Below are 27,657 nucleotides of genomic sequence, written 5' to 3'. Positions count from 1 at the left end.
AAAGTTTTGATAAATACTGCCAAATTGCTTTTCAGAGTTTCTACCAATTCCTTCTAAACAGTTTAAAGTGGAGATCTTTGCAATAAAGATGGTGGTGTGATTGACTGTCTCGGTTTGAAGAATTTAACTAGAAAATTTCCAAGTTTTAGTTGGAAGTATTTTTTACATTTGACCTGATTTAAAGGGAGAGAGATTGTTTCTTACCAAACGGTGCTAAAATGGTAGAACTCAGTTAATTTCCTTTTAAAATTTCTGGTGAATATCTTCAGGGTTTAATATTAAGAAGCTACTTTTGGGACTTCCCTGGTCGCACAGTGGTTAAGAATCTGCCTGCCAATGCAGGGGACACGGGTTTGAGCCCTGGTCTGGGAATATTCCACATGCCGTGGAGCAACTAAGCCCGTGCACCACAACTGCTGAGCCTGTGCTTTAGAGCCTGTGAGCCACAACTACCGAGGCTGCATGTCACACCTACTGAGGCCGCATGCCACAACTACGGAAGCCCTCACAACTAGAGCCCCTGCTCTGCAACAAGAGAAGCCACGGCAATGAGAAGCCTGCGCACTGCAACGACGAGTAGTCCCCACTCGCCACAACTAGAGAAAGCCTGTGTACAGCAACGAAAACCCAACACAGCCAAAAATAAATAAACAAATAAATAAAAAGCTGTTATTTTTATTTTTTAATGGGGACAGGAATTCAAATATGTCAAAAAAATTTTTAGCTTACTTGTATGGACCCTAAAATATTAATTGAAAATGAGGAAAAGCGTATAAGCAGAAAGCTTATAGGTATGGATGTGATAGAACATTTGCATTCATAATACCTTGTTCTATCTACTCTTTTCAAAAATTTCTTAAATTTCCTGAACAGATGTTCATTTTTCTCATATTTATGCTTCCAAAGATTTGTTAGGTACCTAACATATTAGAAATTTAGTGAATGTTGTTATGATATATATAATTAAAACAATATTATCTTCTAGGAATATAATTCAAAATATGTTGACTTAATTGAAGAACAACTTAATGAAGCACTTACTACTTACCGAAAGCCAATTGATGGTGACAACTATGTTCGTCGGAGTAACCAAAGGTATATAGTCCAGTTAATGGAATAATTTATTGCTAGTCCTCAAACATAAAATTTAAAATCAAATTATTGTAAATCATTACTTTTTAAAGTTTTCTGAGTTGTTATTTTGTTTCTTACACTGACATAGGAAAAGTCTTTTTAAAGCACAGCATTGAATGTTCAAAAATTCAGTGGCATTCATAACTTGAATACCCTGACTAATACAGCATAGTGTTCAGATCCCTCCATGTCCTTACCCTAGTGTGTATTTCTTGTCTTAGTTCTCTTAGCATTACTAAGAGACCAGCTAAACTATTATTTTTCTAGAGGAATTCTCATGCCTTTCCACCTCCGTATTTTTATTTATGCTGAGTGATTATGTCTAATTCTGTTTATCTAGTACTTTATTATAAGTCATTTTTTAAAATTAGCTTATTTAGAATGAACCAATAGGTATATTAATCATTTTTATTATACTAGATTACAGCGTCCTCATGTCTACCTACCTGTACACCTTTACGGACAACTGGTACACCACAAAACAGGCTGTCATTTGTTGGAAGTACAGGTAAAAACATAATTTGCTTATTTTAAATAGCTACAGTAGTAGGAAAAACTTAGTATTGCTAAAGTATTATCTTTTCAAAAACTTCTCAAAAGCCTTCAGAAAGTCAGTGGCATAGTTGCTTTTAAAGCCATCCATCTTGTAATTGACTTAGCATTCTTTGTTTGCAGTGCTTAGAGATATTACTGGCATGCATGCATTTCCCTGACTTGCATATGACTATTTGCATAGCTAATTTGTTATGTAGAGTAAGTAATCCAGTGAAGGTCTGAGTTCTTTCCTTTCTAGTTCATTGGGGAAGTTCATCTCCTTAGTGAAAACATACTGAAAAACTGAGTTTCTTCATTCCTCTTGTTGGGAAGTTAAACTGAACCTGAAACATATTCAGTTACCTTTGGTGAGCAAAAACAAAGTATCAGTTGCTGTTTGTTAGTGCCTCACTGTTTTCATATATTTCATGTAATGTAAGGCTTAGACAAGCAGTTGTTCTTTGAGTATAGTATGCACGCCAGATTTTGGCTGGGAATATGTCTTGCTACTAGGTGTTTTCAATAAATGTAACCCTTATTTTAAGAATGGTATTTGTATTTGTGTTTCTGAACAATAGTAACCTAGCAGTTTAGTTCCTTTTCATATCAGTGTTCATTTCAGGAGCAAAAGTTTTGCATAAATATACTCCACAGTTTCATGTATTTTTATATTGTCTGTGAAGACTATTGAGACTATATATTTTTTTAATTCACTGAAAATTTAAATGATTTTCTCAGTATCATTACCTACATAGTATGATAAAGTCTAGGTGTTAATTTGTTATTTTCTATCTAAAAGAAATAATGATCGTTAATGGCTAACATTTTTCTAATACTAAGTCCCAAGTACTTTGTTACACTTATGTAATAATTCATTAAATCATTAAACTTTATGAAACAGAGTTTAGGAAATCAAGACATGGGGAGATTAAGTAACTTGCTCAAGGCCACTTAGCTAATAAGTTCTAACTCTAGTATATGAATTCAGAGCCCATGTCCTAATGCTGCTTCTTAAGAAATTCGACATAAAATTATTTTAGGATTTTAAATATGCAGAAATTACTAAATACAAACCTTAAATTGGTTTTAAGATACAATAAGAAAATATGTTAAAACATACTGTTAATCATATGGTATTTTTTTCCTCTCTCCAGAATATTATTACAGAACTCTGTCACAGTGTCCGCACACCAGATTTGGATAAATGGGAAGAAATTAAAAAACTGAAAGCATCTCTATGGGCCTTGGTTTGTAATAAACACTTCTGTAAGATCTTCTTAATTTTTAGATTTTACTCATGTTCCTGTTAATATTAAATAAATAAAAATAATTTTATTTGGAACGTGTTCTTAGTATTCTAAAGCAAAGATTGTTCCTGCCCATTTAAATATTATTTTATGTTGGAAAATAAATGATTAAACTGTTAGTTTTCTTGCTGAGACAGATGGAACTTTAATTCCTAAAGTTCCTTATGTGAGGTTTTTTTCACAGTTCTTTCTCTCTTATAGACGTGGTTAAATTTTTTGGTTTTTTGGGTAGCTTTCCAAATCTCTTGAAGGAGTTAGTCTTGTAAATATATTTGATATGTGATTTCTTTTCTTTTAGGGAAATATTGGCTCATCAAATTGGGGTCTCAATTTGCTACAGGAAGAAAATGTGATTCCAGATATACTAAAACTTGCAAAACAGTGTGAAGTTCTTTCCATCAGAGGGTGTGTCATTTAACTCACATCTTTCTGAAGTATATATTTTTGTTCACAGATGAGTATGAGGGAAGAGTATTTTATGATTGCAGTTTTTCAGTGCATCAGGTTAAACATCTTAAGGAACTCCTTGTTTATTAATATTATTGATATTTTATTCTTATCATTGTAATATTGACATTTACCTTGCAGATAAACAGAGTATAGTGTGTCCAAATAATCTAGTAGTGCAAATATTCCAAATTTATTTCATAAAAGCTAATGTATATATATTTTTTCCCTGATCACAATATGTTCTTTTAGATTTTTTCCTTGTAATTAATATTTTTATTATGAAGGTTTTCATGTTATTTTTAATGGCTATTAAAGAAAGCGCAAATGTACATATAGCAAACTAATATTTTATGGTTGCTTTAAGAAATCTCAGTTTGGAATTATAAACTGTCATTACTGTATCTTTTACTTACAGGACCTGTGTATATGTGCTTGGGCTCATAGCCAAAACCAAACAAGGCTGTGATATTCTAAAATGTCACAACTGGGATGCTGTAAGGCACAGTCGCAAACATCTGTGGCCAGTGGTTCCAGATGATGTAGAACAACTCTGTAATGAACTCTCATCTGTTCCAAGCACTCTGAGTTTGAACTCAGAGTCAACCAGCTCTAGACATAATAGTGAAAGTGAATCTGCGCCATCAAGTGAGTATTGTGACAGGGTCATAATAAAGTTAGCCGAAACTAACACTTGTGATATCGAAATTTAAATGAATTTTACATTCTTAATTTACTTTTCTCTGAGATAATTTGGCAGTAATAGTGTCTTGGAGAATGCATATCTTTTCACAACAGGGAATATAGTTACCAGCCTACATTGTTCTCTCCCTTTGCTTTCTAAATAGGCCTTGGAAAAGGCTTATAGAGTTTACTTACAGAGTTAAATAATAAGCCATGTCCCAGAAGACCCATTCCCCTTTTTTGCAATTTCTAATAAGTAAATGTTTATTCATCTACTTTCTTCATTTACCTAATTCTTTTGTTCATTTTTCAGATATAGGGTTGTTGAACTAGAATATATTTAAGAGATATTATATTCATATACTCATCTTTGAAAGAAGAGCTAAATTTTAAAATTAGCGAAACTGTTAAAAGATGGAGTATCAAAAATCAATTAAATGAAAAATGGTTTGCGGTTTTAAGCCCTGTGCTAAATGCTACTAGGTGCAGAAAATTTTAGACACTTTTTTTTTAAAGAAGATAGTGCAATATTTATCAAACCATATTTCACCAGATCTAAGATACCATAAATTATAATATGCACCACTGTTTAAGAAAAAAAAAATGCTGCCTATTGCAAGATGCATGCTGATTTTAGAGATTTTAAGTGTGAAAAATGTGCATCTTAGAATTGGCAAAATATGGAAATACAGTGCAGTGTGCAAGTTTAAGATTTTATGTTGCCTTCTTTCAGAATATATTTGAAGTAATTTATAACTATTTAACAGAAAATTAAAAATAAAAATAGAATAAAATCCCATAGATGTCATTAGGCACCTGGATTGAGTCTTTTATTAGAGGCCCTGAATTTAGATGAGTTTCTTAGTTTCTAAGGCAGAGTGAGAAATAAATATAATTGGTTTAAACATGAATTTAAAATGTTGTGACTCGGTTCTTTGTAAGTATAGTTTGCTTAAGATTGGACATTCATTTCTTATAAGATTGATTTTTCTTGCCTGTTGTGATTTGAGGAATAAACCACCAGGAATCTGTACCAACTGAGTAAATATCCAGGGTCAAGTCTCCTTTTTGCCTTTAATTTTATCTTGAATATTTGGAGGGTTTGGAAACTCACTGAGATAACAGAAACTTTATGCAAGCTGTGACATAATGAGTTCTGTAGTTTTTCTTTGGAAATAACAGAAGATCATCTAATGACAAATTTTATATTTTATTCAAGGACAAATTCTGGGTCTCAAGGAAGCTCTTTTTATGTGGCTCAGCAGTCTAACTCTTTATTTTTGAAAAATTTTTCCCCAGGTGACTATTAAACAAAAATTTCCTGAATTATGTCACTAATAGTTACTATGATTATTTGTCCTTTTTTATCTGCTTTTATTAATCCTTTGATCATAGGTATGTTCATAATGGAGGATGACCGGTTTGGCAGCAGCTCTACTAGTACATTTTTCCTTGATATCAATGAAGATGCAGAGCCAGCATTTTATGATCGATCTGGACCTATGAAGGATAAAAATTCATTCCCTTTCTTTGCTTCTAGTAAACTTGTGAAGAATCGTATCTTAAATTCGCTTACTTTGCCTAATAAAAAACATCGTAGTAGCAGTGATCCAAAAGGAGGGAAACTGTCATCTGAAAATAAGACAAGCAACAGGCGGATCAGAACGCTTACAGAGCCCAGTGTTGACTTTAATCATAGTGATGATTTCACACCCATATCCACAGTACAGAAAACATTACAATTAGAAACTTCATTTGTTGGGAATAAGCACATTGAAGACACTGGTAGTACTCCAAGTATTGGAGAGAATGACTTAAAATTCACCAAGAGTCTTGGTACAGAGAATCACAGAGAAAACACAAGCCGAGAGAGATTAGTTGTAGAAAGTTCAGCGAGCTCACATATGAAGATACGTAGCCAAAGTTTTAATACAGACACTACAACAAGTGGCATAAGTTCGATGAGCTCAAGTCCTTCACGAGAGACAGTAGGTGTAGATGCTACGACTGTGGACACTGACTGTGGAAGTATGAGTACTGTGGTAAGTACTAAAACTGTTAAGACAAGCCACTATTTGACGCCACAGTCTAACCATCTCTCTCTCTCTAAATCAAACTCAGTGTCCCTGGTGCCTCCAGGTTCTTCTCATACACTTCCTAGAAGAGCACAGTCCCTTAAAGCACCCTCTATTGCTACAATTAAAAGTCTAGCAGACTGTAACTTTAGTTACACAAGTTCTAGAGATGCCTTTGGCTACGCTACACTGAAAAGATTACAGCAGCAAAGAATGCATCCATCCTTATCTCATTCTGAAGCTTTGGCGTCTCCAGCAAAAGATGTGCTGTTTACTGATACCATCACCATGAAAGCCAACAGCTTTGAGTCCAGGTTAACACCAAGCAGGTGAGCAAATATACATTTTAAAATGAACAATAATGTTTGCATTTTAACAGACTTAAATGTAAAGCATTAGCCAGGTTTTACATCTACGTAAACCTCAGAACTGACCTATTATAATTGTTTACTATAGTAGGCTATAAGCTCCTAGTTACCCGATATGATTTGAAATGGATTCTTGCAGCTGCGAGGGGGGAAAAGAAACTCCTTTAGGTCCTGAAAATAAACATATATGCTTTACAATGACACATAAGTCACAAGCTTTTTTTTATTTATTTCTCGCTTCTGCAAGGATCGATTTTAAAAAGAAGCATGTCGGGGGAATCAGGAGCTTAAGACCTACAATAACAAACAACCTTTTCAGGTAGGTCAATTTAAGGCTCCAAAAGTTGACTTTTTTTTTTTTTTTTTTAAGATAACTGAAAATTTCAGTATAATTCTTTTCAGTTTAAGTAGCTGTGATTATTAAGTAGGAACCAAGTGAACATTAAATGAATTACTTGGCCCTCAGAATTCAGCAATAGCAGTTTGCCTGTGCTCAGGAGCATTTGGGAGATTTCTATGCCATATCTAAAGATTATATCAAGCTGGTCAAAGTAGTAGATTTTACCTATAAAAGTTATGCAGTGTTAAATTTTATTGTTGCAAAAATTTCTATACCTTCCTTTTTTGTTGGACCAAATACTTCTAAAAACTTTCTTTAGCTTTAGATTGTTCATTTTCATTTATTAAATGGATTAGTATTTGTCAAGTACTGAGACTAGTGCCTAGCACATACTAAGCACTCAATGAAAGTTAGCTGTTATCATCATCATCATCATCACTATTATTATTGATAGTTATTTCTTTCATGTAATCCATTTGGCTCTTATATAACCAAATTCTTAAGTTTTTAAGCAATTTTGTTTCAGGAATGTTAACACATTTAGTAGAAGAGATCCCTTGTAGCAAATAATAAATTATATTCCCTTTGGTAGAATTTCATAAATTATGCAGTAATGTCTTATCTACCTGACAGCCTCATCCCTCCCAACAGCTCACTAGTATAAACCTATGCAGTGAACTTCACAGATTTTATTCAAAGGAAGTACCTCTGACCCACATTCATAGTTTGTTGATGTTTATTCTAACAAGTTTGTATATCAGATTTTCAGGCCTATGGAAGCAACAGTTATAAGCTTCTACTGGTAGGGACACTGTGACAGGAAAGGAGAGCTGATAAAATTGGTGGCAAAGGAGGAAACTTTTATACTACAACGAAGTATTTGGAAACTCAGAGACTACAGCAGCTAGTAGCATTCAGCCAGGGGCAGTAATGTAGCACACCAAAATAAGCAGTAAGGGTACCACCATCTTAGAGCTCAGTACAATAACCAAAGTGCTGTTAACTCTGAAGCACCCAGTTAGGGTTATTCTGTCTCACTGAAGCAGGCATTTCTATCTAAACTGATTAAAGCACAGATAAAAAGTTTCATTGCTTAAATATTCATTAGAATAAACCAGAAACAACTATTCCAAATCACTATTTCCTAATCATTCTGGGTTCTTAGGATCTTATTTCCTGTATTCTCTGTTAGATCAAGAGAAGGATATTTGGAAATCTTACTCCTGGAATAAAATGCCAAGTTATCAGCGCTATAAAGGATTAATAGATGTTTTTAATTTCTTGGGAGGGGAAAAAAAAAGAAAAAGCAGTCAAGAGAAACAGAAACAGCTGTACAGAGGCATGAGGCTTAACAAAAATCTCATATTGGTCAAATCTGTCACTTATTCTTCAAACTGTGTTTAGTACTTAACTGTGTACTGGGTTCCAGGGAGGAAAAAATTGTGTAGACATTAGTCTTCCTATTCCCACTTGTTTCCTTTGGTTAGTTCAGAGAAAATGAAAATGATGGACGATAACTACACATTTACTGTAAAATAATAGTTTGGAATCTAGGCTGAGAAGATTTTTTTTTTTTCTTATAAAATTAGAAGAGTAGTCATACTGATACCTATGGTATAATGGTTAGCATGAATCCAGCATTCTTAAAAACCATATCTTACTGAGTATTTCCTTGGGGCATAGCAGAAAAAAACACTGAAGTAGGAATCCTTAATCTTGAGTTATAATCCTGGCACTGAATGAGTGAACTTGGAAAAAGTTCCATAAATTATGCTATAATGTCTCATCTGCTTGGAATTCAAAAGTTTTGCAAGCCTCATCAATGCAGAACAAACCCAGGCAAACCTCTCAATTGTTTACCGTGGTAAATCTGTATGGTAAAGTTCATGAATTTTGCAGTATGTAGGCCTCAATTGCCTAATCTAGTGGAGATTGGACTAGATCAAGTGGTTTTAAGCTTTTTTTAAATGTCGCTTTTTAAGTAGAGAAACCTTTCTTCACAAAAACATTGCTATGGAAACCCAAAACGTAGAATATGTAAAAACAGAGCTATTCTGGTTGAAATAGGTATTGTGGAGGTGAGTATTCCAGTAATTTCTTCCCCTTCACTCCAGTAGTCTTTGAAGAGTTCTGTGGAATCACAGAGGTATAACAGAGTACAATTTAAAAACTACTGACCTATTTTATAAAATTTGTAAATTTCAATTATGAGTGGTTTTTAGGTGGAAATTCGTAGAAATCAGTGGGTTTTGCTATGATAATTTTAATAGCTACTATTTATAAAACATTATTTTGTGTTCTTTTCAAAATAATTCTTCATTTTAATACCAGGGTATGTTATTACATTTTAAATGACTTGAGTTTTCAAATAGCAGTATACATATAGTGTGGAACCTTGTGTACTGCCTTGTATATACAAAGCAGGCGTATGATAAATATCTTAGCATGTCTGTTGCATGAATAAAAATCTGTATAAGAAAGGTGTATCTTATGGAAATGTCATTATTCTATGTTATGGAATCACTGGTAAGGAATGCATTGAGGAAATATCAGTGCTTCATATAAAACTGTCTCTTGTAATATTTATATATGATACCATTTTTACTGTTTTTTTTTAGATGTGTACTTTATTTTAATTCTTGGCTGTGTTGGGTCTTCGTTGCTGCGCACGGGCTTTTCTCTAGTTGTGGCGAGCGAGGGCTACCCTTTGTTGCAGTGCACAGGCTTCTCATTGTGGTGGCTTCTTTTGTTGCGGAGCACAGGCTCTAGGGTGCACGGGCTTCAGTCGTTGTGGCATGCAGGCTCTAGAGCTCAGGCTCAGTAGTTGTGGCGCACGGGCTTAGTTGCTCTGTGGCATTCCCCGACCAGGGGTCAAACCCGTGTCCACTGCATTGGCAGGTGGATGCTTAACCACTGCATCACCAGGGGAGTCCCATTTTTACTGGTTTTTGTCTGTCTGCTGTGTTACAAAATCTTATGTTGATAAAGTAATTACCACACAAAGAATAAGTGATTATCCTTACTTTAATAAAAATAATCTTAAATAGAATTAGTAGACGTGCCCTTACTTGTATGATAGCAAATCTAGCAGTCTCAAATGGTTGTGAAGTTAGTTCTTGGATAATACCTCTGTTTTCTGAGGTCAGTTTTTTATTTATTTTTTACTGCTAGATGTTGAAAGTTATCTTAATTGCTCACCTTTTCACTTTTACCTGGGAGACTGTAACAGTTGTTTTTGGTCAACAGTCAACATTACTGACAACCCTTTATATATCAATTTATAAGAGAGAAATATTTTCAAGTATTCATATGTTCTCAGTAAATAAGACGGCACTCTTTAGTACTTGACTAGCTTCCTTTCTTTTATGAAGGTATGAAAATAAATTATAATTCTTAATGTGATTGCTGTAACAAATCAAGAAACTAATATAGTTTTTTTAATGGTATTATAGGTTCATGAAAGCTTTAAGTTATGCTTCGCTAGATAAAGAAGATTTATTAAGCCCTATTAACCAAAATACCCTGCAGCGATCCTCCTCAGTGAGGTCCATGGTGTCCAGTGCAACATATGGTAGCTCAGATGACTATATTGGTCTTGCTCTTCCAGTAGACATCAATGATATATTCCAGGTATCATAAATTCTATTGTTTTCTTATGAGTTGGTTTACGGTTTTTTTCATATTCTATAACTGCTTATTAGAAATTATAATTTAGAGCAAATACTAATTTGGGGGAAGGTGGTATTTTTAGGCAGTGTTATTTAAAGAAATTTTACCATGAGAATTATTTCACTTTTCTCAACTATTCTATACTCTTTTATTTAGCATCTCTAAGTCCCCAGCACATTATCCTTCTCCTCACACTAAATCAGCATCTTGTTTGATTTATCAGTATATTCTCTATAGAAATTTTAATGCCTAATCTTGCTTTTTAGTCACACTTGACTTATTCCTTATTGTTTTTTTAAATGAGATATAACTGACATATAACATTGTGTAAGTTTGAAATGTACAATGTATTCCTTGTTTTATTTAATCCTTGATCCTATTTATCCCAAACATGGCAGCCACATGTTGTGCTAATCCCATGAAATACTCACAAATCTCTAGAAGGTAGATAGTACTAAAGAATACACATTTGTTTAGAAGTGTAAAAACATTTTAGATAAATTCTAAAATAATTATTTTAATATCCATTTAAGTCACCAAGAATAGATAAGGACCTTAAGGGTTGTATGCTATTTTGTCAAGTTTTGGTGATTTAACCTTCTTCAGTATCTTTTCATTATAGGTTCATGTGCTATAGTAATTCTGTTTAAATTACATTTCGTTTAATTATGCTAATATACATAAAGTGAATTTTTATAACAGGACTTACCATGACATATCTATTTTAGGTAAAGGATATTCCCTATTTTCAGGCAAAAAACATACCTCCACATGATGATCGAGGTGCAAGAGTGTTTGCCCATGATGCAGGAGGTAATGCTTGGTTTTTGTTCTCTTTATATTAAAAAGAAAATTCTTTTCAGTAGGATGACACTAAAAATTCAGGTATACTTACTTTTGGGTCAACTTAAAAAATTATAGCAAAATAATTGTTTGAGTCAATTTAAATTAAACCACAGTATTTTTTTGCGAGAGACTTAAAGTGTTTTTCCAACTAACAAGCCTCTCAAGAAGACAAAGACCAGATCAGTTGCTTCTGTTTTAAACAAACAATACATGAAAAAATTTTAACACTTACACTCATAGGTCTAAGCAACAGCTGTTTGGGGAAAGGAGAGAGAGAAAAATGTACTTATACATTACATGATTTCTCTTTGCTATGAGCTGTGGTGTTTTAATTAATATATGCGTATCAGCCACAAATTTAAAGCTTTAAAATCTTGATGATTTTTTCTTAACAAGGACCTCTTTAGACTCAGAATTATTACTTTTCTTTACGCAAATATTAAGAATTGATTACACAAATATTAAGAATTGAAATGATACCTAATTGTATAATCTTAATTTTTTATTTTGTATTTAAAACCCCATATTAAAGTACTATATCTGCTGATGTTAATTATTTTCATAATTTAAAGCAAATTATCCTGTTTTTCTCCCCAGTTAAGGTTAGATTTTGAATCATAAAAGGAGTTCTGGTTTTCTTCCCTAATTTCCCTACTTTAAAATTTCACATAGTTTTAGTCACCTTGAAAGAGGTGTCATTGATACCATCTTCATCAGATTATGTTTTATATTTACTTATGCACAGGTCATCCATCTGGAACTGGAGGTCTTGTAAAAAACTCTTTTCACTTGCTACGACAGCAGATGAGTCTTACAGAAATAATGAATTCAATCCATTCAGATGCTTCTCTGTTTTTAGAAAGCACAGAAGACACTGGACTACAGGAACATACAGATGATAACTGCCTTTATTGTGTCTGTATTGAAATTCTGGGTTTCCAGCCCAGTAACCAACTGAGTGCAATATGTAGTCATTCAGGTGAGTGATTATGTCCTTCAAGATGAACCCACCTGCCTTTGAATCTGCTCCAGTCACAAGTCATCTCCCAGCCCGATTGATCATCCCTCTTACTCCATTCGCATTACCTCAGCCTTAGTACGGTCACTCAGCATCTCCCTGTGGGAATGTTAGTAAGTTTGTCTCCAGTTTTTTCCCCTTCCAATTCATCTTTCATACTACTGCCTTGGATTAGGCTGTTGACAGTTTTTTTTACTGCCTATTCAAGTCCAGCACACAAGACTCTGTGTGATCTGTCTACTGTTTTTTTTACCATTCTCCTATCTTATAATTGATACACTGCTACTGACTAGATGTTTTTTGAACAGACTGTGCTCTTTTTCATGGTTCTAGGCATGAAGAGTGTGTTTTCTCTACTGTTCCCTCTTGCGCCTTCTCCTCCTCACACACATGCAAGCTCACACACAGTCCATTTGGCAAGCCCACCTCATCCTCAAGAGTTGGGGCTGTTTTATCTTCAAAGCTTTCTGTGACCCTCTTAGTCGTATGTTGACACTTCTTCCTCTTTACTTTCATTGCTCTTTGTACATAGATCTCTTATGATAATTATTGCTTGGTTATTTTTTTCCCTTCTACTCAATAAGTTCCTTCAAGGTATGGTCTGTCGTGCCTTTTCATTTTTATTTTCTAATACTCAGCTGCGTACTGCTTTATATACTAGGCACTCAATATTTTTTTGGTGAGGGAGTGAATGAATCAGATCCGGATTCAGCTTTTTTATAAGTATGTGTAGATAGCTTTTCTTGGTGAATATCACTTAGACACCCTCAAAAAAATCTAGTGATAACCAAAGTTCTCTGGGTCATTCATCCACGTTTCTCCATGGCATCCTGATTCAGAACTTCCCAGCTGATGGGTTGCAGCACACTGTGGTACCACATCCACAAATAGGATATGGATGTGCTGAGAGATTAATCCCCTCCGTGGCTCCATGCCCCAGTCGGGCCTGGGTTTGACAAACCCTTGGACTAGGCACTTACCACTGTGAACAGTCCTGTCCAGGGACCCAGAGTGCTATAATTATTTTCATTTTCTGTGAGCGAAAGGTTTGGGCATTATTGTTCTGATGTATTGTACACAGTAAAGAAGATGCTATTTAAAATCATTTGTCTATACATTGTTTATGATATTTTAGTTCTTCTAAGTTCTGTTTCTTCATTTACTCATTCAACAAATACTTATGAAGCACTTACTGTGGAGTTTTGCTATGTAAGTGTTTTCTCTTTATTTATCAAACGAGATAGGGAAGCCAGCTCCCTAATTACCCAGTCACAAGACAGTCCCAGCTAGTTCTAATCCATTTGTGATTACTGAGCTAGTAGTCAAGTGGCGTCACATCAAGTGTGGGACTTGTGGAAGACTTGCTGCAGTCAGCAAGGCTCTCACCTTGGCACAGGATCAGAACCCCTCCACCTGTTCTAGTGATACGAAGTGGGGAGGAGAATAACTCTTAATTGGGAAGTGATTACAGTTTACTATTGATACCCCTCTTGGAGGTATGAAGGGAGGCAGGCTAATTGTTAAAAAGTCACTGAACCTCTATGGATTTATGCATTCAACTTAATATTTATTACATCACTACTTTGGATCAGGCATTAAACTAGATGCTAGGAAAACAATTGAGAGAGAGAAAAATAGATATTATTCTTACACTCTTTGAGCTTTAATCCAATGGAGAAGGAAATGGATTGACTGACCACTCGATCAATCAGTACACAAATATTAATATAAATACTGCGTTTGTAACAAACGCCATCAAGGGTAGGTACATGGTATTAACGAAGGAATATAACCAAGTAGGCAGATCAAAGAAGAGACTTCCGAAGAATTGCTGTTGAGCTGTGGTTGAAAGAATGAATAGAACCTAAGTGAAGACAGGAGTATAGAGAATTTTGAGGGAGAGGAAGCAGCATGAGCAAAGGTCTTCTCTGATGGGAGCAAGTATGGGAAGTAGGAAGGACTAAAAATACACCTGTGGGAATGGAGCTCAGAAAGCAAAGGGAGAGGAAATACAGAATCAGCCTAGAAAAACGGGTAGGGACCAAGTCCTGCAGAGCCCTTCCTACCCAAAGTGTGGTCAGCAGACCAGCAGCATCAGTATCACCTGAGCACTTATTAGAAATGCAGACTCTGCCCCACACGCAGAATCAGAATCAGCATTTTAACAAGATGCCCAGGTTATTCATGTACACATGAATGTTTGAGAAGCACTGGTATCAGCCATATTAAGTATTTTGTGTATCAGAAAGGAGATGTCTTTATTTTCCTTGGCAGATCATTAAAAAATAGTTCCTATACTATTTTTTTAAATTGAAGTATAGATAGTTTACAATATTTGTGTTACTTTCAAGTGTACAGCAGAGTGATTCAGTTGTGTGTGTGTATGTATATTCTTTTCTAGATTCTTTTCCATCATAGGTTATTACAAGATATTGAATATAGTTCCCTATGCTATACAGTAGGCCCTTGTTGTTTACCTATTTTATATATAATAATGTGTATATATTAATCCCAAACTCCTAATTTATCCCCCCCATCCCCTTTGGTAACCATTGTTTGTTTTCTATGTCTGTGAGTCTATTTCTGTTTTGTAAATAAGTTCATTTGTATCATTTTTAGATTCCACATGTAAGTGGTACCATATATTTGTCTTTCTCTTTCTGACTTAATATGATAATCTCTAGGTCCATCCATGTTGCTGCAAATGGCATTATTTCATTCTTTTTCATGGCTGAGTAATATTCCATCTTCTTTATCCATTCATCTGTTGATGCACATTTAGGTTGCTTCCATGTCCTGGCTATTGTAAATAGTGCTGCTATGAACATTGGGGTGCATGTATCTTTTCCAATTAGAGTTTTCTCTGGATATATGCCCAGGAGTGGGATTGCAGGATCACATGGTGACTCTGTTTTTAGTTTTTTAAGGAACCTCCATAGTGGATGCACCAATTTACATTCTCACCAACAATGTAGGAGCATTCCTGTTTCTTCACAGTCTCCAGCGTTTACTGTTTGTAGACTTTTTAATGATGGCCATTCTGACTGGTGTGAGGTGATACCTTGTAGTTTTGATTTGCATTTCTCTAATAATTAGTGATATTGAGCATCTTTTCATGTGCCTGTTGGCCTTTTCATTGCCATCTATATGTCTTCTTTGGAGAAATGTTTATTTAGGTCTTCTGCCCATTTTTTGATTGGGTTGTTTGGGTTTTTTTTTTTTTTTTTGATACTGAGCTATATGAGCTGTTCGTATATTTTGGAAATTAATCCCCTGTCAGTAGCATTGTTTGCAAATATTTTCTCACAGTCCATAAGTTGTCATTTTGTTTATGGGGTGTTTTTTTTGTTTTGTTTGTTTTGTTTTTTGCTGTGCAGAAGCTTTTAAGTTTAATTAGGTTTATTTTTGTTCTTATTTCAGTTACTCTAGGAGACAGATCCAAAATATACTACTGCAATTTATGTCAAAGAGTGTTCTGCCTCTGTTTTCTTCTAGGAGTTTAGGTCTTTAATCCATTTTGTGTTTATTTTTGTATATGGTGCCAGGGAATGTTCTAGTTTCATTCCTTTACATGTAGCTGTCCAGTTTTTCCAGCACCACTTATTGAAGAGACTTTCTTTTCCCCATTGTATATTCTTGCCTCCTTTCTCGTAGATGAATTGACCATAAGTGCATGGGTTTATTTCTGGGCTCTCTATTCTTTTCCCTTTGTCTATATGTTATATTTCTGTTTTTGTGCCAGTACCATATTGTTTTGATTACTGTAGCTTTGTAGTTATAGTCTGAAGTTGTCCCCCCTCTACTATGTAATGATCATTTTAAAGGGATGTCAGGACTTGAACACAAGACTTTTCATTCTTTGAAACTTTCAGTCTGGTGGTAGTGTTGGTAGTGGTAGTTGTTCAAAAAATGTTAAAGCTCAATGGAAAGGCTATTAGGATATTTCCTAACATTTTATTCTGTGTCTACCACCTTTACAGATACTTGTGCATTGTATTTTTTAGTGTGCAAGGCAACATGTTGGCCTTTCAACATTTAGTATTATATGTTTCTTTTGGGTCCACTTTTATGTATACCACCACATTTGCCCTAGTGTAGCTAACCAACTGAGTGGGAAACCTTCTAAGTGTTGTAGACCAGTCCATCTGTGAAAGAGAGAGCACTGGAAAAAAAATCAGCTAACTATAAAAGATAATGGCAAGAGATCAGTTTGAATGTCTAGGTTATTAAACTGACAAATTTGTGAGGAGTGGGTAGAAACTACATGGGGTAGGGGAGGGCCCTAAAGAAACAGTGGTGGTTTTCAAAATTATTTTAGCTGTAAAACCCATGTTTCAATCAAAATCTATACAAAAGCTCAGTGGTATGCAGATGAGGATGTAAGGGGAACAGTGGGGTGGCACTCCATCTACTAGCCTTGCCCAAGTATAAAATTGGGGGTAGAGGAGGCTAGGAAATGCCAGGGCTTCAAGAAACACTGAAGACCCCTGGTGTAAACAAAGCAGAGTGTGAGTTTTGGTATCAAGGAGACTTAGGCTCAAAGCCAAACTTTTCCATCTTATTAGTTATCTGATCTTGGGCAATCTACTTAGTTTCACTGAGCTTTTAATTTTTTCTTAAATCTCTAAATAGGAATAACGATACCTGCCTTATGGTGTGGTTTTGGTACTTACTAACATGTAAGATTAACATTCAGTAGGCTCTCTGTTAATGGTAACTCACAGTAAGTTGTTTATGTTAGAAATAATATTCTTTCATAAATTCTGATAGGTCAGTTAGAATGATCTTACTGTGCCCCTAAGGAAAATCTCCTTGTTCATTTCATTTTACATCCCTGCTGCCAAGGGGAACTGGTGATCAGGTGGGTATATCTACCAGAGACAGAGCTCCTCACAGAAATTCTTAATGTTTTTCATAAAGAATTGTTTCAGCATTTCAGATAAGCTATTTGGCGACTTGACTACTTTCTGATAGGAAAAATTGAGCTTATGATTTTTCTTAATTAACCCATATGGACTTACGTAATTTTTTGCTTAGAGCTTTTTGTTCTTTCCCACATATAGTGGCTGGAGTCAGCCTTATGCCCAGATACAGGGAATAAAGAAGGTATCCAGTTTCTTAGAGTCTCGTCTGTCCTATGCTTCATGTCTCCATTTTTAATTAAAAGATAAAATAAGGCTGAGCTAGAATATTGTTAATTAAAAAGAGAGGAAGCAGTAAAAGCAAACAACTACAGTGAAGAAACTAAACATCAATCACATAGATAAAATGGTTCAGTTTATGGACATAATACTTCATCCAAATTAAAAATAATCTTGAAATAAAATGTGTTGAGTAAAAGTATAAGTATCATTGCATTGAATACTTTTTAAGAGAAGATAGAAAATAAAGGTCCCTAAAAGTCAGTATCATCAATATAGTATGCACAGTTTTGCCTTCAGCGGAGTCCTAGACATCACCTTCCATGCATAAGAAGAAGGAGGCCAACTAGCTGGTCCTTTCCCAGTTTCAAGAAGTTTTGGTTCTCCTTATCGTGCCAATTTATAAATAGTGCCTATATTCTACCCACTTGTTCTCTGAAGTTTCCATTTAGCACATGTAATTATTTCATTAAAAAATTTATTCATATGGTTTATAGCAGGTTTTACACAAAAAAATACCCCATGTAGTAAAAGCCTTCTGTTATCACTATACTTAGGATGCTTTTTCACGTCTTCCAATGGGAGAAACTAATTCTTTTGGCCTGGCTTAGTTAGACTCATGATTTTTTTTTTTTTTTTAATGAGAATGAATGATATCTTTAGAAATAAGATGTGGTTGTAACAGGTTAGAAATGTTAGGAGTCATCACTGGTTGAAGGTGAGGCTGAAATGAATTAGTTTATAACTTTTCAGAAACATGTTGATTGAAAGAAGTATAATTTTCTTATTGTTCCTTGCACTGGAATATTTTGTCATTTTACTCCCTGGCAAGCTCATCAACTGAGTCTAAAATAACATAGTCATCTCTTACCTGGTTATTCAGCATTGCTGGTTTTTAAGTACATCTTTAGTTCTCAGATCTTTTGGCAGTAGTTTTATATTTTAAATCAATGTATAATTTAAGTACCATACATTACTTTTAAGTGCCTGACAGATGCATGATTTCCTTAATATTAAAGCTATGCTAAATTGATTTTCTGAGGAACCAAAGCATATTCCGCTTAGTACTATGTAAATGTTAATCTTAGGAAGTGCTTAAAGATGAGATGAGGTGGTGATATCTATTCTGTTGAAAACAGCATAGGGAGAGGTAGTGTGTGTTTACATTGGTCTAGTTTCCTGGACTTTTTAAAAAGCTTTTTTAAAAGCTCTTTTTAATACTCTGACAATGTGTTGTAGTGGAAAGAGGACTGAACTAGCTATCAAGAGGTCTCACCTTCTGGCTGAGTGTGTCTCTTCTCTCTCAATCTCTTTTGTAGCTACTGAGGTTGCATGATTTTCTGGGTTGCCCAATGTTACTTCCTAAAAGGATAACCAAAGACTTTCTGATTTCCATTTGCTCTAATCACTTCAAGTGCTCAGGAAATTTTTAAATAAAAAACATTGATGTCATTTTAACAGCACTAAGATGTTTGGTTGACCTTAAAATCCCATCTAGGAGTATACCTTAGCAATGCATGGGTAGTATAGTAAATTTAACTCTAAGGAAGGAACTGATAAGCCCAGGGAACTGTGATTCTAATATTGGTAATTATTAAATGGTGGGAACAACAAGTGATAGAATAATAGATACAGTATAATCCCACTTATACACCAAAAGAGCAAGAAAGAGAAATTTAAAATAGCAAATATGTGAATTTTTATATATTTAAGAGAGGGGTATTTAGTTTGGGGGTGGGAGGGATGGGAGAGGGGGTAGATAAGGTACCTTCATTTTTTCTTCTGTATACATCTTTATTTGAATTCTTTAAATAAACACATATTTATGTATTTTTTATAATTTAGGACTATAAAATTTTATGTGTAAATGTCTTTAGAATTTAACAAATTTTACTATCTGAGTGGTCTGAATTTACTTTGAAAATCTTCATCAGGGAAAATAATTATTGAAGACTGGAAAGAGATTACAAGGAATCATCTCTTCTTTAGTATACAGTGCAAGCATAGGAATTAAGCCATTATGATCTGTTAATTGATTTAATTTTTTCTTCAGACCTTCAAGACATTCCATATTCTGATTGGTGTGAGCAGACTATCCATAATCCCTTAGAAGTAGTTCCCTCTAAATTTTCGGGCATTTCTGGATGCAGTGATGGAGTGTCTCAAGAAGGATCAGCCAGCAGCACCAAAAGCACAGAATTGCTACTAGGTAAGTTTTCAGATTTAAATCCAAGTCCTGTTAATATAACTATACTTAGTCTGTTGTTGTAGATACATACTGTTAATTAAAGTTGTCTCATAACTATGACAAGTCAGTTTTACTGATGTTATGTTTAGATAACTGTTGCACCTATATCAGCTGCTGATACATACCCTCTTAGCTATCTGCTTTCATTAGAAAGAATTTTGCTCCCAAAATGATTAGCAGGTCACGTGCAATTTATCTCAGTTTTATATATTTGGTAGAGTTGAAAAAACAAATTCCATGAGTTATAATACTTTTCTATTGTGATATAGATAAAATATTTTAATCTTCTCTTCAGGTGTTAAAACAATTCCAGATGATACACCAATGTGCCGTATACTCCTTCGCAAAGAAGTTCTGAGATTAGTCATTAATTTGAGTAGTTCAGTTTCAACTAAATGTCATGAAACTGGGCTTTTAACGTAAGTAAGCTATGAGCATGAGTATTCTTTGTTCTGCTTTTTATGGTGAAAAAGATATTTGAAATACTTCAAAAGTTAGACTAATTAGCTTACATCAGTGGTTCTCAACTGCATGGCATATCTGAGTGAGACTAGATTTTCTTTACATACGTCAACCAAACTAGCGTACGGTTACAAATTGAATGCAGAAGCAGGTATGTGAATCCAGCTGTCTTCTATTCAGCCAGACTTTAAAGAGATCTGTAAAAATGTAAAACACTACCAATCTTCTCACTTTTTTAGTTTTGGAAAATATAGTTTTTTTTCATTACAGTATATGTATTTATGTTAACATGTAATAATTTTATTTTTTAAATGAATTAATAAATATTTTGAAATTTTCTGTTTTACTTTCTTGTATGGTAATTATTGATGGCTATCACCCACAAAAAATAAAATTTGTGGGGTTCTCAAGTAATTTTTAAGAAAGTAGGGGTATCCTGAGACCATAAAGCTTAAGAAAAGCTGGCATACGTAAAAATAAGTGATATTTTCTTGGTTTAATTTTTCCCTATTTTTACTCCTTTCTTTTAATAAAAGTTGCAGAATTTTTATTGCTTTTCTAAATCACAGCAACATGATAAAAGAAAATTCAGGCAATCTTCAACATCTTTGATTTGCACTATTTAAAGCAGTGGTCCTCAAAAAAAAAAAATGCACCTCAGGGTCTCCTGTGGGGCTTTACAAAATAATAGTAACACAGATGCCAGGGTCCCACTGCAGACCTCCTGGTCAGAAGCTCTAAGTATAGTGTGTCCTTAATCTGTGCATTACCCCACACCACCACTGACTCTGAGATGCTCTGCCAGCTAAAAGCCACTGTTAAAGTTTGAAAGATTTAGAGAGAGAGCCCAGTCAAGGATATTAATAATTTCAGTCTAACTTTAAAAACTTATTTCTATTTTAAAACTTAGTTTTGAAAATACTTGAGTTATCCTAGGCTGATAAATAAATTTTGTAATTTCTCATGCCAGTGATAAAGAATATTTCTGACTTTCCAAGAAGTATTTGTGTTTTTATCATTTTAAGAGATAATCCCAAACTTAAAATAGCTAATGTAAGTGTGAGGTAGGAATATTTACTATTTTATATTCTTATGCCATCACCCAGATGTGCCACTTAATCAATATTTGGAGGAAAAAGATATTTTAAAAGTGATATTTTGAAAGAAAATAGCAAAGTCATTATTATAATTTTTATCACATCCTAGTCTTTTCTTCCATTTTAGAATTAAGGAGAAGTATCCTCAAACGTTTGATGACATATGCCTTTACTCTGAGGTTTCCCATTTGCTGTCACACTGCACATTTAGACTTCCATGTCGGAGGTTCATACAAGAATTATTTCAGGATGTACAGTTTTTACAAGTAAGTAGGATTTGTACTTTTGAACTTTATCTTTCAAAAATAATTTTCTTTGAATTAAGTTAAAAGATTATATCTGTTGATACACTAGAAAGTCATTAATAATTTACCACTTCTTTTCTAGATGCATGAAGAAGCAGAGGCTGTCTTGGCAACACCACCAAAGGAACCTATAGTTGATACATCTGTTGAATCCTGACCTCATATTTATGATGTATATAGATGTATACTATATATATTCATATTTGTGGACTTCTAAAAGCCTCAGAAAATGCCGATTGACTGGGCAGCAGAGATAGGAGTATCTTCTCTACGCTGTTTCAGCAATTACTGGTACATGAGCAGTTGGAACTGCGGACTTCCCTAACCGAAACAACTTCCTCTCTCCCCCGTTGAGCCCTTTTAGGGGTTCATTGTTCATTACCACAGTTTTAAGAGTTTTAGTTACCATTGTATGCAAGAGCCAAGCACTGAATACCTACATAGGTTTTCTATTTTTTCATTTTAAGAGCATAATAACAGTGGAACAATAATAAGATATGCAGAAGCACCCTTCACACCGTTATTTCTGAATTCTTTTTTTAGGGTAAATATAAAGATGCCTTGTTTGTTAACTAATTTGTGGAAACTAGGAATCAGTGTCTCTGAGGGTGCATCCTATTAGCACAATGGGGTGTGCTGTAACTGCTGGTATTAGAGGGGGATCTTTGGCCCTTCCACTTTTTTCTTCATGTTTATAACACTACTTCAGAGGTTTGTAGCCTCACAGCGAAAGAAGAGCCTCAACAACCAGGACTTATAAATTATTTTTACATTACTAGACTTACATAAAGTTTCTTGTTTTCCATCTCTTCAGTTTTGTTGCAATGTGTTATTGTAGGCTATTTGAACTAATTAAGGTTTTTCACTACAGTTCCTGATTAAAATCAGAAAATTATTTTATAATTCAAAGTATTTTCCATTCATAGAATGCATATATTTTCAGTGGACTTCCATTTTCATCAGCTTCCCATATCACCATTTTAAACCGTAACTTGAACAAGCACTATTAATTTAGACCTAAAGCAAAAGAAAGCATTAAATAAAATCTTGCATCTCTTGAGGAAAAGATAAGTTTGCCTACAACTTATACATTCCATGGGAAAAGAAAAGCCATAGTTCCTTTTAAAAAATCATTAATGAAACTTACTATTACGATTAAAAATTGTAGTGAAAAGCCTTAAGTACCAAATTTTAAAGCAGCAGTAATTTAATTTTTATATCAGTGTTCTTGTTTTGCACAAACTACATGCAGTGATAGGTGAGTTTATGAGTACAGTAATTGCCTTTATCACATTTGCAAAATTAAGTTGATGAGGGCAAGGTTTTGTTTATTTGTGTGTTTCATTTGTGTATGTCTAAAAACTATTTGGAAATCTTTACAGGAATTAAACATATATGCAAATTTGTATATAAAAAAGCATGGCCATCCTCATTAGAATGCTTGTAAATGAAAGGATTATCTTTTTTGAGGTCTATATATAAATAGAAAAAAAAATCCAGCTGGACTGATTAGGACCCTTTTTAATTCATTTGTTTAGACCATTTTTACAGTTATGCATCAGCTCTGACAGTCATAGTACATGGATTACTATCTTCCCATATTACAGATCCTTTTTATAATGGGCTTGTTCTTTGAGATCTCTGTAAAGAACCCTGTGAACTAGAAAATGTAACTCACAGAGATTTTTTTTTTTTTTTTAATATACTGGCACTGAAAGTTCCAATTGGGATGAAGCATTTCATCTCACTTCATAACACCTCTTTGACTGCACTTCAGTGAATTGTTCTTATGTGCACTGTGTAGCAACTTACATTATAACAAAGCAGATAAGGGCTGTAAGCTTCTGCTTATGTTAAAAAGTGGTTCTTCAGATTTTCTTTCATAAAATACAATTGAAGATAAAAGAAATGCTTTTTTTTTTTTAACTTTAATTTATCACTGAACCCAAGTGTTTATTTAAATGTTAACAGTACTTCTAAGAACGTTGCCTGTCACCTTGGTCTTTGGTCTTGGATGATTAAACTGCCTTCCAGAGAACCAATGTCAGAGATACTAGACCAAATAGTGATTAAAAACTCCAAAGGAGGTGATGTAGTAATCTTATGAATAATGGGATTAACATATTTTAGACATTCATTTTAAACACTACCTCAGTTAATATAAAATCTGTGGTTTAATCCCTCAAAAGTTAACAGTAAATTTTTTGTTACACACACACACACACACACACACACACACATCCCTGGACCCCACCTCACTCATCCATCCTGAAATGAAGTCTTCATTACTATTAGCCTGAACAGTTTTTTTGATTATTACTTTGAAAGATGTGTGTATATATCATAATATTTGCCTATAGCACTTAGTTTGGGGAGACAGAGCTTTGTGGTTCTCAGTAATCTATGAAAAAAAGATGTCTATACTTAAATGTATAGTGCTATTTGGTTTATTCATGTTTCACTGACAGGTCTAATATGTTTCCTTTAAGTACTTATTTGTATAAAAGTAGACTTCTGTGATGAAAAATGCTCACATGCGGTGCCAAGTGATTTACTTAAGTGTTTAAAATATTAAATTATAGCAGAAAAGGTTAGGAATGTTGTCAGTGGTAATAGAAATAATTGAGAAAAGCACCTATATGTAATAGATATTACCAGACTATAAAATACCAAAATAATGTCAATACTGTAGTTTTCCAAGATTTTAGAATTAATCTTAGTCCATATAAATTTGTACTACTGGTAATTATTGAATAATTTGGAGGAATTGGGGCAGTTGTGCTGGTTGTAAACTGTGAATTTCTAATTGTAAAGTGAATTGTCATTTCTAATTGAAATTTTTTTCAAGAACAGATTTCAGCTTCACATACTAATAAGTAAATACTGATAAATAAGGAAATTAGAAATTAGTATTTGTAATTAAATATGGTCTAAAATTTCTTATACTTTTACTTCCTATTTATGCTTAGATAGACTTGAGGAGGGAAAAAGTCTTTTCTCCCTAATAAAAAATTTTCTAATGAAGATTGGTAGCATAAGGGCATTCTGTAACACATTGACTTTGAAAGAGGCTCTTTGAAGGTATATACTTTATTATGGTAGTTACTCTAACATCAGGTGTGTAAGTCCTTTTGAAATGGGGTGGCTTTAATAGTTTTGAGCTCTTTTATCCAGAGCTTGAGGTAATTAAAGCTGAGTTTTTCTGGGCATATTACAATGGCAGAGTGTTCAGCAGTGAGGTGGGAATGCTTATTTAGATTTGTCTCCTGCTATTTATATAAATTTTTTTTCATTCCATTCAGAGGATGCCTTTTATTCCCACATTAAAGCACAGATCATTAAGCAATAAAAAGCAATCAAATTGTCATCCAAATTATAACTGCAGTTACTTTTGCATGGTAAGAGTGAGGTGCTAATTTTGTGTGAGAGGAGCTTTGTAAACTACCTTGGGAAAGGTCCTTTGGAAGTAAGGTTTTTCCCCTTTTGTCCTATGCTTCCAGTTTGGTCTCAAATTCACAATCCATTGAACATGGGAAAAAAGAAACAATTAATTGAGAGAGTTTTATGAGAAGAGCTGTTGGAGTAAAAGAACATTTCACATTTTCCAAAATGTAAGTTGGGAAAGGTCTCCCTTGTCTCCCCATTCAGGGAATACATTATTACCAGCTTCATTTCAAGAGTATCACTACAGTGAGAGTTTGATTATAAAAGCATACCGGTAAAATTAATAGCAGTGCTTATCAGACAATATTGAAATCTGTGAGAATCTTTCTAGGAGCATTTGTTTTTTCTTGTAGTTTTAGGTTCCCAGGGTAGTTTTCATTCATAGTAGTGTTTTATGACTCACACAGAATGTGGATTTTCTCCCCTTTAGAGTATTTTTGTAATATAGATGGATAGCTATGCCACAGCATGCATAAATTGCACATTTTGTTTGACCTTCTTTATAAAATATTTAATTTGAAAAATATAATTTATGCCAAAAAAGTATATCTTGTAATTTTGCCACTAAATAGGTTGATTTAGCACAAAATGCAAAGTCTTGGGGCAGAGGAGGGGGGAGATTAAAACTTTCATAGATAATAGTTGAAAATGTTCCATTATTGGCCTGTCAGAAACCCTAAAGCTGCATTGTAAAACAAATGGTGTAAATTAGTTTTGAAAAGTGGTAAGGGATTGTGAAAAAAATCTGACTTAATGCTCCCTAACCACAAAATTTTCTTTTTTATTTAGTAATACGCTGCTACATATTTGGAGGTTCTGGTGTTTGTAGGTCACTGAACAGACATTGAAATCTGATTTATATTGTATAACTGTAACATAGAAAGAAAAAGTATTTATATATTTTCCGTAAGAATATTTCATTGAGTTGTGTATAATTTAAATAAGGTTTGTCCTCTAATGGTTTTGCTCACCTTGATTTTTTTTTGTGGTTTTCTTGTTTTTGTATAATGTGTACAGTTTTATGTCAAGGGCATTAAAAGCCTCCTGAAGCATAATCTTATCAAAGGGATACATTCTTAATAAAATGTACTTAAAAATTCTTAAACTTGTGTCATTCTATTTGAAATTTTAAAACCATCAGTGTCGATTTATGTACCACTGAGGCTGGTAAAAGTGACTTTTAGGTACCATAATTACGAATCTGGTTCAGTAACACATAGTGGCTTGTTCCAAATGTTTTAAAATAGCTATTTATACTTTCTAAACACTTCATAATCTAATCAAATATCTTTACAGTTTTTATTTTTTAACTGCAGTTTATTGTAAAGGGTTTGAAAAAGTGGATCGATCTATAGAACAATTCTGATTCTTTTAGTGATTAATATACAAAATGAGCAATGATGGTATGATGGTAACTTTTCTGTATAAGCTATTTGATTTCTCACACAGAAACTGGCCTGGATCAGGTAAGGTAACCTACAGCCACCTAGTGGCAAAAGAAAATACCACAAGGGGAATTACAAGCCTGGAGAATAAAATTCAATGTCAAAGCTAGGGTCTGTTACAGTTGATTAAATGTGGTATAATGTATTCAGAAATAGATTTGTTTTGGATAGTTTGGTTTTTAAGCACATGTGTATCATTTTCATATTGCCTTCTACTATTGTTTTTCAACAAAAACGTAGTTGGCCCCCAAATAAACTAAAAGCACACTTAACCATCATCACACAGCTCACCTCTGAAAACTGTGATGATATAGCTGAACTTCAGACAGTTTGTTTCATTTTTAAGAACTCTTTGGTATATAAAGTACTGTCCTAGAGAAAGAAAAATATCCTGTGATATCCCTTATGTGTGGAATCTAAAAAGAAACGATACAAATGAACTTATTTACAAAACAAACAGACTCACAGACTTAGAGAACTAACTTATGGTTACCAGGGGGGAAGGGTGTGGAAGGAGGGATAGTTAGGAACTTTGGGATCGACATGTACACACTGCTATATTTAAAATAACCAACAGGGACCTACTGTATAGCACAGGGAACTCTGTTCAGTGGCAACCTGGCAGCCTGGATGGGAGGGGAGTTTGGGGGAGAGTGGATACATGTATAGGTACGGCTGAGTTGCTTGGCTGTGCACCTGAAACTATCACAACCTTGTTAATTGGCTATCCTCCAATACAAAATAAAAAGTTTAAAAGAATTTTTAAAAAGTACTGTCCTACTCCATTTGGGCTGCTGTAACAAAATACCACAGACTGGGCAGTTTATAAACAACAAATTTATTTCTCACACTTTTGTTGGCTGAAAGTCTGAAATCAGAGTGTGAACATGTTTGGGTGAGGGCCCTCTTTCAGGTCCCAGACTTCTTGTGTCTTGTGTCCTCACACGGCAGAAGGGACTAGGAAACTGTAGCGTCTCTTATAAGAGCATTAATCCCATTCATGAGAGCTCTAGCCTCCTGACCTAATCACCTCCCAAAGGCCCCATCTACTAATACCATCATCTTTGGGTGTTAGGATTTCAACATAGGAATT

The 27,657-nt window shown here is 34.1% G+C and overlaps 1 protein-coding gene across 5 annotated transcripts in view; it reads left to right on the top strand.

Moving 5' to 3' along the window:
- Positions 1-26,224, top strand: part of RICTOR (RPTOR independent companion of MTOR complex 2) — a 124,450-nt gene extending 98,226 nt beyond the window's left edge. For 2 of the 5 annotated variants that reach the window (XM_024754602.1, XM_024754606.1), the window contains 14 exons: positions 986-1,095; positions 1,555-1,642; positions 2,823-2,915; positions 3,274-3,380; positions 3,841-4,070; positions 5,502-6,510; positions 6,797-6,868; positions 10,342-10,519; positions 11,287-11,371; positions 12,150-12,383; positions 19,617-19,772; positions 20,107-20,230; positions 21,498-21,636; positions 21,758-26,224. In XM_024754602.1, the coding sequence (XP_024610370.1) occupies positions 986-1,095; positions 1,555-1,642; positions 2,823-2,915; positions 3,274-3,380; positions 3,841-4,070; positions 5,502-6,510; positions 6,797-6,868; positions 10,342-10,519; positions 11,287-11,371; positions 12,150-12,383; positions 19,617-19,772; positions 20,107-20,230; positions 21,498-21,636; positions 21,758-21,832 (2,700 nt within the window). In that variant the 3' untranslated portion in view covers positions 21,833-26,224. The remainder of the gene's footprint in view (positions 1-985; positions 1,096-1,554; positions 1,643-2,822; positions 2,916-3,273; positions 3,381-3,840; positions 4,071-5,501; positions 6,511-6,796; positions 6,869-10,341; positions 10,520-11,286; positions 11,372-12,149; positions 12,384-19,616; positions 19,773-20,106; positions 20,231-21,497; positions 21,637-21,757) is intronic. The other 3 variants (XM_024754604.1, XM_024754605.1, XM_024754603.1) reach the window with 3 other exon arrangements.
- The last annotated feature ends 1,433 nt before the right edge of the window (positions 26,225-27,657 follow it).

Source organism: Neophocaena asiaeorientalis, unplaced genomic scaffold (genome assembly GCF_003031525.2).
Source record: "Neophocaena asiaeorientalis asiaeorientalis breed wild unplaced genomic scaffold, Neophocaena_asiaeorientalis_V1.1 scaffold229, whole genome shotgun sequence".
Taxonomy (NCBI): Eukaryota; Metazoa; Chordata; class Mammalia; order Artiodactyla; family Phocoenidae; genus Neophocaena; species Neophocaena asiaeorientalis.
This window is presented reverse-complemented; position numbering and strand designations above follow the sequence as displayed.